Source organism: Bubalus kerabau, chromosome 8 (genome assembly GCF_029407905.1).
Source record: "Bubalus kerabau isolate K-KA32 ecotype Philippines breed swamp buffalo chromosome 8, PCC_UOA_SB_1v2, whole genome shotgun sequence".
Classification (NCBI taxonomy): Eukaryota; Metazoa; Chordata; class Mammalia; order Artiodactyla; family Bovidae; genus Bubalus; species Bubalus kerabau.
Genome location: NC_073631.1, coordinates 69,150,217 through 69,164,836, shown reverse-complemented (window position 1 = coordinate 69,164,836; position 14,620 = coordinate 69,150,217). Strand labels below are relative to the sequence as shown.

The following is a 14,620-nucleotide window of genomic DNA, read 5'->3' as shown; positions in this document are numbered from 1 at the left end:
TTGTCGGGGAGCCCATACTCCCCTCCATCCTTGCTAAGCTCTTGGATTTCACAGAAGACAGGGGCCCATAGAATGCAAGGGACCAATGCTTGCTTCTCTGGTCTCCTGCAGCCTTTAAGATCCCTTGAACATCACAGACAGTCTGTTACTAAATTCAGTCTGATGAAGACCTAGAAAAGCCTGCCAAATGCATGTTAAAATGTGATCATCACTTTGCCAGTTATGAAGGACCCAAGTTCTGTGACTGAAAGTTCCAGTAGTCTCTCAGTTGTTCTTAAAAGCAGAAAGTGCCCTGGGTAAAGCACAGAGGGCAAGATGCTTCTGGTGGTAAAGAGGATTAAACCCTGTTGTCCCAATGGATGAAAGGATAAATAAAGGAAGGAGAATAAAATAGAAAAAAATTTAAAAATCATTCCTTGAAGGGCAATTTGGTAGTGTCTATCCAATTTTTTTGCATTCCAGTCCCCTATAATGAAAAGGACATCTTTTTTGGGTGTTAGTTCTAAAAGGTCTTGGATGTTTTCATAGAACAGTTCAACTTCAGCTTCTTCAGCATTACTGGTTGGGGCATAGACTTGGATTACTGTGATATTGAATGGTTTGCCTTAGAAATGAACAGAGATTCATTCTGTCATTTTTAAGAGTGCATCCAAGGAAAGACTAGAGATCTCTTCAAGAAAATTAGAGATATGAAGGGAACATTTCATGCAAAGATGGGCTCGATAAAGGACAGAAATGGTATGGACCTAACAGAAGCAGAAGATATTGAGAAGAGGTGGCAAGAATACACAGAAGTACTATACAAAAAAGACCTTCACGACCCAGATAATCACGATGGTGTGATCACTCACCTAGAGCCAGACATCCTGGAATGTGAAGTCAAGTGGGCCTTAGAAAGCATCAGTACGAACAAAGCTAGTGGAGGTGATGGAATTCCAGTTGAGCTATTTCAAATCCTGGAAGTTGATGCTGTGAAAGTGCTGCACTCAGTATGCCAGGAAATTTGGAAAACTCAGCAGTGGCCACAGGACTGGAAAAGGTCAGTTTTCATTCCAATCCCAAAGAAAGGCAATGCCAAAGAATGCTCAAACTACCGCACCAATTGCACTCATCTCACACGCTAGTAAAGTAATGCTCAAAATTCTCCAAGCCAGGCTTCAGCAATACATGAACCGTGAACTTCCAGATGTTCAAGCTGGTTTTAGAAAAGGCAGAGGAACCAGAGATCAAATTGCCAACATCTGCTGGATCATCAAAAAAGCAAGAGAGTTCCAGAAAAACATCTATTTCTGCTTTATTGACTATGCCAAAGCCTTTGACTGTGTGGATCACAATAAACTGTGGAAAACTCTGAAAGAGATGGGAATACCAGAGCACGTGACCTGCCTCTTGAGAAACCAGTATGCAGGTCAGGAAGCAACAGTTAGAACTGGACGTGGAACAACAGACTGGTTCCAAATAGGAAAAGGAGTACGTCAAGGCTGTATATTGTCACCCTGCTTATTTAACTTCTATGCAGAGTACATCATGAGAAACTCTGGGCTGGAAGAAGCACAAGCTGGAATCAAGATTGCCAGGAGAAATATCAATAACCTCAGATATGCAGAGGACACCACTCTTATGGCAGAAAGTGAAGAGGAACTAAAAAGCCTCTTGATGAAAGTGAAAGAGGAGAGTGAAAAAGTTGGCTTAAAGCTCAACATTCAGAAAACGAAGATCATGGCATCCGGTCCCATTACTTCATGGGAAATAGATGGGAAAACAGTGGAAACAGTGTCAGACTTTATTTTTTTGGGCTCCAAAATCACTGCAGATGGTGATTGCAGCCATGAAATTTTTAAAAGACGCTTACTCCTTGGAAGGAAAGTTAGGACCAACCTAGATAGCATATTCAAAAGCAGAGACATTACTTTGCCAACAAAGGTTCATCTAGTCAAGGCTATGGTTTTTCCAGTGGTCATGTATGGATGTGAAAGTTGGGACTGTGAAGAAAGCTGAGCGCTGAAGAATTGATGCTTTTGAACTGTGGTGTTGAGAGTCCCTTGGACTGCAGGGAGATCCAACCAGTACATTCTAAAGGAGATCAGTCCTGGGTGTTCTTTGGAAGGAATGATGCTAAAGCTGAAACTCCAGTACTTTGGCCACCTCATGAGAAGAGTTGACTCATTGGAAAAGACTCTGATGCTGAGAGGGATTGGGGGCAAGAGGAGAAGGGGACGACAGAGGATGAGATGGATGGATGGCATCACTGACTCGATGGACATGAGCTTGGGTGAACTCCGGGAGTTGGTGATGGACAGGGAGGCCTGGTGTGCTGCAGTTCATGGGGTCGCAAACAGTTGGACATGACTGAGCGACTGAACTGAACGGGTCCAAATTTTAAATGTGTTTCACTTTGGACCAATAATTAGACTTCTAGAAATTGACCTTATGGTGTGCAAAGACATTACACACAGGTTTCTATACATGCAGTATTGATTGTAGTCTTTTTTGGTCATAATGTAAGATGTGAACAAATTTCAGTATCAGTAGAGGCAACTGGAAAAATAAGTTGTGAGTGTGCAGCCTTTAGAGAGACTGAGGTAGGAGGAAGAATGAGGCTGAAGAGCATAGCACTTAAGACACTCTGAGTCAGATAAGCCAGCTGGGAATTGCTTACTAGCAGGGTGACCACAGCAGGTGGTTGAACTTCTCTGGGCCTGAGTTTTCCCATCAGTAAATGTTAACAGTAATGGTACAACCCTCCTTGCATGGTTGTGAGAATGAGTTCCTGTACGAAAAAGACTGAGAACAATGCATGATGTATTTATGGTCAGTACTCAAGAGATTCTGGGGATTGACATTATCCACCTAGAGCTGTGAGTCTCAACTGGGGTGAGTTTCCATCCAGAGACACTTGCCAATCAATGTCTGGAGACAATTTTGATTGTCACAATTAGGGGTCACTACAGAGTATCTAATGGGCAAAGACCAGGGATTCTGCTGAATATCTTACAATGCACAGGACAGCCTCTCAACAAAAAAGAAATATCTGGACCAAAATGTCAAAACAGTGTTGAGACTGAGAAACCCCAACATAAAAGGACATATAAAATATGTACAATATATGGCTGAGATGTTTTTTAAGCCACTTGCTAAATTCTATTTTGTAAGAAAAGGGATATTTATTTGAATATACATTCAAATGCTAGAAATAGAAGATTATATTTAGGAAACATGAAAGGGGAGGTACTTTCACTTCCTACTTTCCAGACTTCAGTGTCATATTTTTTTTCTCAGAAAGTATGTTTTTTACTTTTCAAACTCTTTTAAGAGATTTTTTGAAGAGAAAAGGGAAATGAGCTTACTGGGCAGCAGGTCTAGTGTTGGAATTCTCACAATGACATTTACGTTAACTAATTTAGTCAATATCTCATGAGGAGGATATGGAGACATGTAATATAACTTCCTCACCTGGAAGGAATTTATGATACAGGCAAGTAAATAAAATACAGTAAAAGAAAAATATGGTAAATGGCCAAAAAAAGAAGAACCAAAAAAAAAAAAAAAAAAAGAGCACTTTCAGAAGGTAACATTAATTAATTAGTGGCCCTGGAATGCAGAGAGGAGTTAGGACAGGTGAGCGGGAGCATGAAGGTCAACTCCGGATGTGACTAGCTGGGGAAGGAGGAGGCTGCATGGGAGAAACACAATGTAAGAGGAAGAAGGGAGAACACTGAAACAAGTATGCGAAAGTTTGACCCTTCAAGGCTTATCTGGGGGTGTTCCAGAGATATCCTGACAGTTAGAATGGCTGGCCTTCTGATTTACCTGAGGCCTGCAGTGGCCAAGAAAGCTAAGGTCTCAAACTCAGGCTCCGAGGGCCCATTCCACCCATTCTGTATTTGTCTGTGCTTCTGGGAATGACTATCATCTTCTCCAGGAGGAAATTAAATTATAAACCTTCCTTTGAGGAAAGGCCTAGAGCCTTTTCAATTTTCAGGCTTCCCTGGTGACTCAGATGGTAAAAAAATCTGCCTGCAATGTGGGAGATGTGGGTTTGATCCTGGATTGGGAAGATGCCCTGGGGGAGGGCATGGCAACCCACTCCAGTATTCTTGCCTGGAAAATCCCATAGTCAGAGGAGCCTGGTGGACTACAGCCCACGGGGTCGCAAAGAGTTGGACATGACTGAGCAATTAAGCACAGCACAGAGCCTTCTCAATTCAAAGGCAGCCTTTCAGTTAAGATTCTAGGCTGTGCACAGTCTTTGGAAAAATCCCCAAGACCTAACCTTCCAAAATAACTGGTTATTACCAGAATATTCTCAGAGATGCATTCTGCTGCAGGGCCCATCCGAGGCTCTTTCCTCCTTCTGTAGAGATGCCGTTGAATGCAAGACTAGGAAGGAAAAACATTTGGAGGAGGTTATTAAAAACATGTCTACATTTGCCTTTGGCCTGGTAGCTCAGATGGTAAAGAACTTGCCTGAAATGTGGGAGAACCAGGTTTGATACCTGGGTGGAGAAGATCCCCTGGAGGAAGGCATGGCAACCCACTCCAATTTTCTTGCCTGGAGAATTCCATAGACAGAGGAGCCTGGCAGACTACAGTCTATGGGGTCACAAAGAGTCGGACGCAACTGAGAGCCTAACACACTCAGTGACTAAAGCATCTGGAAAGACTTGCCAGGAGGTGGCCCCTGCCTGGGCTGACTCAAAGCAAGAAGCAGAAGTGCTCAGCTGTGCCAGCAGCCGCTCGAGTTTGTTGCTTCAGAGCCCAGGTTCAGACCATGAGGACAGGCCAGAAGGGAAATGAAACATGGGCCAGATCTGGTCACAATGCCCACAGCGGGCTGAAGAGGCTTGGCCAGCTCTGCTTTGGATGCTGACACCTACAGGCACACATCAGTGAGGCCTAGGGAACTCTCTGTTCTCATAAGGAAGGAACTCTGCTACTTCCCCTACCATAGGAGACTCTCTGTAATTGACAGCAAGAACACAGGCAACCAAGAGACACCCAGGTCTCAGGGCTTCAGCCAGAGGTTTAAAGGAGGGCCGGGAAGGACCAAGTCTGTTTACGGAGATGAAAGGTCCCCTCTTGTCCCAGCACCATCCTGAGAATGAAGAAGGGGCAGAAATAAGCTGCCCCGTGTCCCTTTCGGTTTTATTTGGACTGAAGAATTCCTCCCCAACCCCCAAGGGGCACATGCAGACTGCCAAGGGGCTGGCAGTGTCCCATGTCTGATATGATGGGTGTGTGCACATGTCACATTACGGAGCTGAAAACTTAACCATGATGTACCTTACTGTATGCCTATCTTCTATGTCAATACAAATGTTCTGGAAAAAGTAGAACCACACACACAAATACCTTCCCTGTTAGGAATGCCAGCCACCCTCTTCCCCTTGGTTCCTCCCCTGGTAAAACAAGAGGTGCACTGAGTGACCAGGTTGGCCCTGAAGACACTGGGTCTCAGAAAGCAGCAGTTACCTCAGGTTGGTCAAGCTGGGGTGGTTCCTCAGAGCCTCTGCGAAGGCCTTTGCTCCTTCATCACCGATTTGATTGCCCCACATCCTGAGGACAGAGGTGAGACAGTAAAAGTTACCTCATGCTCATCCCCTTATTTTCTGCTCGTGGCCACAGGAGATGGCGTGTAATCTCAACAGGCAGATGTCTCTGCTCCATCTCTGGAGCTGTGGCCTGGAGATGAATCCCTCCACCAGCCCCTTAGTGAGCTGCTCTGGAGGAACAAAACCAGTAGAAGCCTTGTGAACATAAGTCAGACACAATTAGAAACCAATTCTGACCCCTGAGTTTTTGGAGAGCTGTCAGTCAGAGCCTAAGCTCACGACCGTCCCTGAAATGTCACAGGATATACAGGTTGACAAGAGCTTGAAAGGAAGGCCTGGGGAGGTGCCAGGTCCCAATATCCATTTGACCCTGAGCAGCGGAGACACATGTTCCTGAAAGCATAGTCAGTCTTGCATAAAGCAAATATCAAGAAACACACTGAGAAACTTAATCAGCAATTTTCCTGGTATGTAGAGAGGACATCAAACCATGCTGTTCAGATTGTTGTAGATTGGGTGGGGAGTTGCAATGACAAACTGTATTCCCTTCCCCACAGCAGAAAACCTTAAGAGGATCTGGCTAAATCAAGGGTCTGTATGGCAAGACATTGGGTTCCCAACCTGGCCCTGCCCCCTACCACCTATGCGTGCTTGGGTGGTGTGTAGTCTCTTAGGTCTTAGTCTCCTCGTCTGAAAGCAGGAATAAGAAGAGCATTTCCTCATAGAGTTGTGAGAATGAAGTGAGTTAATATATGCAAAGCCACTCAGAACAGTGCTGAGCCTATATGAGTCAGCAATTTCTAAAAGGCTGAGGGTCACTCTCTACAGAAAGCAAGTCTGCTGGGCCCACCACAACACAACCAAAGCTGCCTCAGCCACATGCTCTCACCAGGCAAGTAGCCTGCTGATGTCTCTGGCAGTATGGCTTGTAAAACCCCAGAATGAGAGTTTTCAGCATTTTGCATAAAAAGTGTGTGAATATAACTGCAAAAGATCAAACTTTTAATAAAGTGGGAAACTATGCATGACATGAGATTGAGTGAAGAAAGAGAGTAAAATTCTATACGGATAGTTTGACGTCTACAATATTAAAACAGTATATATATAGAGAGAGAGATCAAGAAAGCTTAACTGTCATCTAGGGTTGATAATTATTTTTGAGAAGATGATCTCTATTAAACTTTTCATATTTTCCATATAATATTTTCCATATTTTACAAATAAAACTATTTATGTTTCTTTTAAAATCAGGGGAAAATTGTAACTATGAAAAGCTTTAGTCTCCTGAATCAAAACCATAATGAGGTATCACCTCACACCTATATGAATGGTTACTATCAAAACACCAGGAAATAACAAGTGTTGGTGAGGATGTGGAGAAATTGGAACCCTTATGCACTGTTAGTAGGAATGTAAAATGCTACAGGTGCTATAGAAAGCAATATGGTGGTTCCTCAGAAAGTAAAAACAGAATTGCCATGTGGTCTAGCAATTCCACTTCTGAGTATATACCCAGAAGAATTGAAATCAGAGCTTCAAAGAGATATATGTACACCCATGTCAATAGCAGCATTATTCAAAAGAGCTAAAAGGTAGAAATAACCCAAGTGTCCATTGACAGATTAATGGATAAACAAAATGTGGTATGTGCATAGAATGGAGTATTATACAGCCTTAAAAAAGAAGTAAAGTCTGATACATGCTACAACATGGATAAACCTCGAGAACCTAATGCTAAGTAAAAGAAGCCAGTCACAAAAGGACAAATACTGTATGACACCACTTACGTGACTACCTACAGTAGCTGAATGCACAGGGACAGACAGTAGGAAGGTGGTTGCCAAGGGCTGAGGGGAGGGCAGAATGGGGAATTACTGTTTCATGGGTATAGGGTTTCTTTTTACAAGATAAAGAGAGTTCTGGAACTGGATAATGATGATGGTTGCATGACTATATGAATATACTTAATTTTAAGTGTATCAAACTGTACACTTAAAATGGTTAAGATGGTAAATTTTATGTTACATGTATTTTCAATAAAAAATTGAATTAAAAAAGCCTCCAGAGAGGGGAGGCAGAGACAAGATGGTGGACTAGAAGGATGTGAACTCACCTCTTCTTACAAAAACACCAAAATCACAACTAAGTGCTGAACAACTATCAGCAAAAAATGGTGGAACCTACCAAAGAAGATATCCTACATCCAAGGAGGCCACAGCAAGGCAGTATGAGGGGCATACTCACGATAAAATCAAATTCCATACCTTCCGAGTGAGTGACCCACAAACTGGAAACTTGTATCACAGAAGTTCTCCCACAAAAGTGAAAGTTCTGAGCCCCATATCAGGCTCCCCAGGCCGGGGGTCTGGCAACAGGAGGAGGAGGTCCCAGAGAATCTGCCTTTGAAAGCCAGTGGGGTTTGATCACAAGAATTCCACAGAACTGGGGGAAATAGAAACTCTACTCTTGGAGGGCACATGCACCAACCCAGGGGAAAAGCAGTCACCTCATAAGAGCCTAGGCCAGACCTACCTGCTCATATTGGAGAGTCTCCTGCAAAGGCAGGGTGTCTGTGGCTTGCTGTGGGGACAAAGACACTGATGATGGTAGTTCTTGGGAGTACTCACTGGCATGAGCCTTCCTGGAGGCCACCATTTTTTCACCAAAATCTGGCCCCACATGATAGCCTGAAGGCTCTAGTGCTGGGTCACCCTGGGTCCACCAACCAACAAGGTGGGAACACAGCCCCACCCTTAGCAGAAAGGCTGCCTAAAGTCTTCCTGACCATACTGCCTGCTGCCAAGTCGCTTCAGTCATGTCCGACTCTTAGGGACCCCATGGACTGCAGCCTACCAGGCTCCTCCATCCATGGGATTTGCCAGGCAAGAGTACTGGAGTGGGGTGCCATTGCCTTCTCCCCCTGACCATACAGCTGCCCACTAAACACACCCCCCAACACAGCTCTGCCTACCACAGGGACAAGACCCAGCTCTACCCACCAGTGGATGGGAACTAGTCTCACCCTCCAGGAAGCCTGCACAAGCCTCTCAGACAGCTTCATCCATGAGGGGGCAGACAGCAGAAGCAAAAGGGACTATAACTCTGCAGCCTGTGGAATAGAAACTGCAGTCACAGAAAGTTAGACAAAATGAAGACCGCCACAAAACAGAATGAAGAAAAAAGGATGAGAAGAAATGAGGACAGTCCAAGAGACCTCTGGGATAACATAAAATGCAACAACATTTGCATTGTGGGGGTCCCAGAAGGAGGCGAGACAGAGAAAGGACATATTTGAAGAGATAATAGCTGAAAATTTCCCTAATACAGGGAAGGAAATAGTCACCCAGAGATTCTCAGCAGAATCTTTGTAGGCCAGAAGGGATTGGAATGATATATTTAAGGTGATGAGTGGGAAGAACCTACAACCAAGAATGCTCTACCCAGCAAGGCTCTCGTCCACATTTGATGGAGAAATCAAAAGCTTTACAGACAAGCAGAAGCTAAGAGAATTCATCATCACTAAAGCAGCTCTATGACAAATGCTAAAGGAACTTCTCTAGGTGGGGAAAAAAAGGCCACACTAGAAATAAGAAAATCACGAATGGAAAAGCTTACCAGTATAATCAAACATATATAAAGGTAGGATATCATCCACACACAAATATGACCTCAAAACCAGCAACCATGAGGAGAATATAAATGCAGAATACTGGAAATGCATTTGAAATTAAGAGATCAGAAGCTTAAAACAATCTCGTTTATATACAGACTGCTGTATCAAAACCTCATGGTAATGACAGAAAATCTACAATCGATACATACACAGAAAAAGAAAGAGGGATCCAAACACAACACTACACTCAGTCATCAGGTCACAAGAGAACAAAAGAGGAAGTAAAAAGACCTACAAAAATTCCAAAACATAAACAAAATGGCAATAAAAATATATATGCTGATAATTACCTTAAATGTGAATGGATTAAGTGCCCCAACCAAAAGACACAGACTGGCTAAATGGGGTACAAGACACACACACACACACATACACACAGTCTACAATGGACTGATTTTAGATCTAGGACACATACAGACTGAAAGTGAGGGGATGGAAAAAGGTATTCCATGCAAATACAAATCAAAAGAAAGCTGGAGTAGCAATACTCCTATCAGACAAAACAGACTTTAAAAACTGTTACAAGAAACAAAGAAGGACACTGCATAACGATCGAGGGATCAATTTAAGAAAATGTAACAACTGTAAATATATATGTACCCAAAATACAATATAGGAGCACCACAATATATAAGGCAAATACTAACAGCCAGAAAAGGATAAATCAACAGTACCACAATAATGGTGAAAGTGAAAGTGGCTCAGTCGTGTCCAACTCTTTGCGACTCCATGGATTGTCCATGGAATTCTCTAGGCCAGAATACTGGAGTGGGTAGCCTTTCCCTTCTCCAGGGGATCTTCCTGACCCAGGAATCGAACCAGGGTCTCCTGCATTGCAGGCGGATTCTTTACCAATACCCCACTTACATCAATGGACAGATCATCCAGAAAGAAAATAAGGAAACATAGGCCTTAAATGACACTATTAGACCAGATGGACTTAATTTATAGAGCATTCCATCCAAAAGCAGCAGGATACACATTCTTCTCAAGTGCACATGGAACATTCTCCAGGACTGATCACATGCTGGGTCATAAAGCAAGCCTCAGTAAATTTAAGAAAACTGAAATCTTGTCAAGCATCTTTTCCAACCACAACACTATGAGATTAGAAATCACCTGAAGAAAAGAACTGTAAGAAACACAGAATGTGGAGGCTTGTTGGGGGCCGGTGTGAGGCACTCCGCCCATGGCAAAGGTCATGAGGAAGGAGGCTCGACATACGCAAAGGCAGGATCGAGCCTCAGGAGTCCCCCTGGAAATCCTCGAGCATCTACCCCCATAACCAGAGCCTGCCTACTTTACTACTTTGTGCTCTCACCTACACCTCTGACTTTACGGGGGGCTGTCCCCCACCACCTCTTTCGGAGAAGGAGTTAACTTAGAGCTCCAGTTAATAATAATTCCTGGGTGTGATAGGAATGTTTCAACCTACAAACTCCTCTGAAGGTTCTCTAGCCTGCCTGACAGGCTTGTCCGGCCACATGTGATTGCTCACAGCCTCCCAACCGTGAGAGGCACGAGATGCTTTAAACCCTCTAAAAACAGGTTCTTTAGAAAAGTTAGAAAGCTATTAGTATAAGTATAATGGGCTGATTAGAAATTGTATTGGTGAAGGGTTTTTTCATTTGTTGAGCCAATGTTGCTAAGTCTCCATATCCCCTGCCTTTACACACATTAATGAATATATAAAAGAAATAAGTATTAACCTTTGATATAAATCACATTAGACCTTAGGCTAAGTAAATTCTTTCCTTAACTAAAACCCACTACACCCTCACCCTATAGGAATGTAACTTTATTTGGGTGGCATCTGTTTTAAGAATAATCACCCCTGGAGAAATAAGTGTCCTGGTTGGTGACCGCTGTCACAAGGAGAGGGTCGTAAATTGTCAGCAGGCCCCCTGGCCAGAAGATGATGTAACACCCCTAAGACCTCTGTATACATTTGTATGAAGCACCTGACTTTGATAAAAGTCAGGACTGCTGACCCCGCGTGCCTTTTGCATAACATCTCAGTGTATAAAAGTAGACCATGGAAAATAAAGAATTGGGATCAGTTCCTCGAAAGACTGGTCTCCCCATGTCTCTCTCTCACCCTGGCTGAGTCTCCATCTGGAGCACGGAACCCACCATGCTTACTAATTATGCCTGGGCTTCTAAGATCCGACCGGGGAGGCCTCAGTGTCTCCTCTCCTTCGGGAGAACGGAAGGACGCCTGTGGCCTACGTAAGTGGTGCAAGCTTCTTGTCTTGAAGTTTTATTGGTCCCCCGCGTAAACCAAGCTACTCAGCTTCTTTTCTCCACTGAATTTTCCTACTGAGCTATCCTCATTCTATTACTCTTTATATCTTTGATGAATAAATAATTAAATAGGTCGCCGACGCCGTCCCCGCTTCGAATACCCTGGATCAGCTGGGGCTGGACCCCGGCAGAGGCTAAACAATATGCTGGGCTTTCCAGGTGGCTCAGTGATAAAGAACCCGCCTGCCAATGCAAGACACATGGGTTTGATCCCTGGGTTGGGAAGATCCCCTGGAGAAGTAAATGGCAACCCACTCCAGTATTCTTGCCTGTGAAATCCCATATATAGAGAAGCCTGGTGGGCTACAGTCCACGGGGAAGCAAAAGAGCTGGACACAACTTAGAGACTAAACAACGACAAACAACAGGCTACTAAGAAAACAATGGATCACTGAAGAAATCAAAGAGGAAATTAAAAAAATACCTAGAGACAAATGAAAACAAAAAGCACAGCAATCGAAAACCCATGGAAAGCAGCAAAAGTTGTTCTAAGAAGGAAGTTTATAGCAATATAATCTTACCTCAGGAAATTAGAAAAATCTCAAACAAACAACCTAAACTTACACCTAAAGCAATCAGAAAGAACAAACAAAGCCCAAAGTTAGTAGGAAAAAAATCACAAAGATCAGAGCAGAAATAAATTAAACAAAGACAAAATAGGAAAGGTCAATGAAACTAAAAGCTAGTTCTTTGAAAAGATAAACAAAATTGATAAACCTTTAGCCAGAGTCATCAAGAAATAAAGGGAGAGGGCTGAAATCAATAAAATTAGAAATGAAAAAGAAGATACTATGAACACTACAGAAATACAAGGGATTGTAAGAGACTACTACGAGCAACTATATGCCAATAAAATGGACAATCTAGAAGAAATGGACAAATTCTTAGAAAGGTACAAGCTCCCAAGACTAAACCAGGAAGAAATGGAAAATATGGACAGACCAATTGCAAGCGCTGAAAAACTCTCAGCAAACAAAAGGCCAGGACCTGATAGCTTCACAGGCAAATTATACCAAACACTTAGAGAACAGTAAACACCTATCCTTCTGAAACTGTCCCAAAATATTGTAGAGGAAGGAAAACTCCCAAACTCATTCTGTGAAGCCACCATCACCTTGATACCAAAACCAGACAAAAATATCGCAAAAAAGGAAGATTACAGGCCAGCAAGCACTAGTGTACACGGAGCAGGTCGTATACAAACACCCACGTGCATTCGCCTCTACTCACCCAACTTCAAAGATGGATTTGCTGTTCTTCACAGCCAGAGCGAGACTCTTTCCTCCTTCGCTTGTTATTTTGTTTTTTCCCAATCTGCAGAGAGAGTCATGCACACATCAGCTCCAGCTGTGAGGGAACTCCAGCATCAGCCACCCTCATCCTTGGCACAGAGCCCCCTGGGGCCCTCTTTCTCCTGGGACCCACAGCAGCCTTCCCTGGGCTTCCCCTCAGGAAGGGGCCTGAAGCTCTGAGGAAAGTAAGTCAGCACTCCTCTCCAGGGGACACAATCTCTGCAGAAACTAAGGGATCCGAGTTCTCCCTCAGATTCTTTAAATGACCTCCGAGCATCACTCCTTTCCATCAGCAGACCAGATGGTTCCCACTTCAACTGCAAATGGTCAAGGGGTAGGGTCCCATCACCAGAGCAGCACCAGGGGCTCCTCCAAGCCCGGTGCTCTGACATCTTTAGCAGGACATTTCCTATGATACAGCCAAGGTTCAAACTGTTGCCTGCAACTAGATGGCTGTGGCCTGAATGTTTGCCTCCCTCACCCCACCAGAATCTATATGTTGAAATCCTAACCCCTAGATATTAAGATACTAGGAGATGGGGCCTTTGGGAAGTGATAAGGTTATGCATAACAGCCCTCACAAATGGGATTAGTGACTTATAAGTGAAGTCCAAGAATGCTCCCTCTCCCCCTTTTTCACCATGTGAGGACGCAGCAAGAAGGCACCACGTGGGTCTGAGTGAACTCCGGGAGTTGGTGATGGACAGGGAGGCCTGGCGTGCTGCGATTCATGGGGTCGCAAAGAGTCAGACACGACTGAGCGACTGAACTGAAGAACCAAGAATCTTGCCCTCATCAGGCACCTAATCTTCTGGCACATTAACCTTAGACTCTCCAGTCCCCAGAACCGAAATCCCCAGGGTTTATGCACGCATGCTAAGTTGCCTCAATTGTGTCTGACTCTTTGAGACCCTATGGTCTGTAGCCCACCAGGCTCCCCTGTCCATGAGATTCTCTAGGTAAGAATACTGGAGTGGGCTGCCATGCCCTCCTGCAAGGGATCTTTCCAACCCAGGGATCAAACCTGAGTCTCTTTTGTCTCCTGCATTGGCAGGCGGGTTCTTTACCAGTGGTGCCACCTGGGAATGTTCTTTTGTTACAAAAGCAAAAGATGGACTAAGATAATGAGGAACTTCCTCAGGGGAAAAAGACCTCCAGAAAGGGGGACACTTGTGGCCTTTCTCCTGTCAGGAGTTAATGAAATCAAAATGCCAGGCTCTCGCTCCCAACACGGTAGGGCTTTCCCTCAGGACCTCCGCATACCCTTCCAAACTCTGAGCCTCACCCACAGTTCACTACACAGGTGTCCTGATTTGAACTATAAGGCCCTGGGGCAAGCAGAAGGCAGCTCTAGGGTGACATTTATTCTTTGCTTGAACAACAATGGGTGACCGAGAGAAGCTGCTGAAGACCCCGTTGCACCCACCCACTTACTTCAGGTGTGTGAGGCCTTTGCACTCATCCAGGATTCTGGCGATGTACCTGGCTCCAACATCGGTGATTTGGTTGTTGTATAAGCTTCGAGAGAAAGCACAGCCATGAGAATTTATGACCCCATTATTTTTTTAAAGTAAGTGCTGTCTGCTGATGTCCAGAGTCTGGGTCAAAAAGAGAAAGGAAGGGCACGTGGAGACCAGAGTTTGGGGCTCAGGGGTCCCACAGGCCGGGGTCAAGGCCAACACTGCCAGTTTCCCCAGTTTTATGACCTGGGATAATGTACCCAGCCTCTGTGTGCCTTAGTTTCTCCACCTGTAACAAGGGGTAAGATTTACAGCTCCTCACAGGATTGTTATGAGGGT

The 14,620-nt window shown here is 44.2% G+C and overlaps 1 protein-coding gene across 1 annotated transcript in view; it reads right to left on the bottom strand.

Annotated features, from left to right (window-relative positions):
• NOD1 (nucleotide binding oligomerization domain containing 1) overlaps positions 1–14,620 on the bottom strand; it is a 41,421-nt gene that overhangs the window by 13,388 nt on the left and 13,413 nt on the right. The window contains exons 5-8 of the mRNA XM_055590484.1: positions 14,256–14,339; positions 12,760–12,843; positions 5,473–5,556; positions 4,297–4,380 (exon numbers count right to left, since the gene is read on the bottom strand). Coding sequence (XP_055446459.1) covers positions 4,297–4,380; positions 5,473–5,556; positions 12,760–12,843; positions 14,256–14,339 — 336 coding nt within the window. The remainder of the gene's footprint in view (positions 1–4,296; positions 4,381–5,472; positions 5,557–12,759; positions 12,844–14,255; positions 14,340–14,620) is intronic.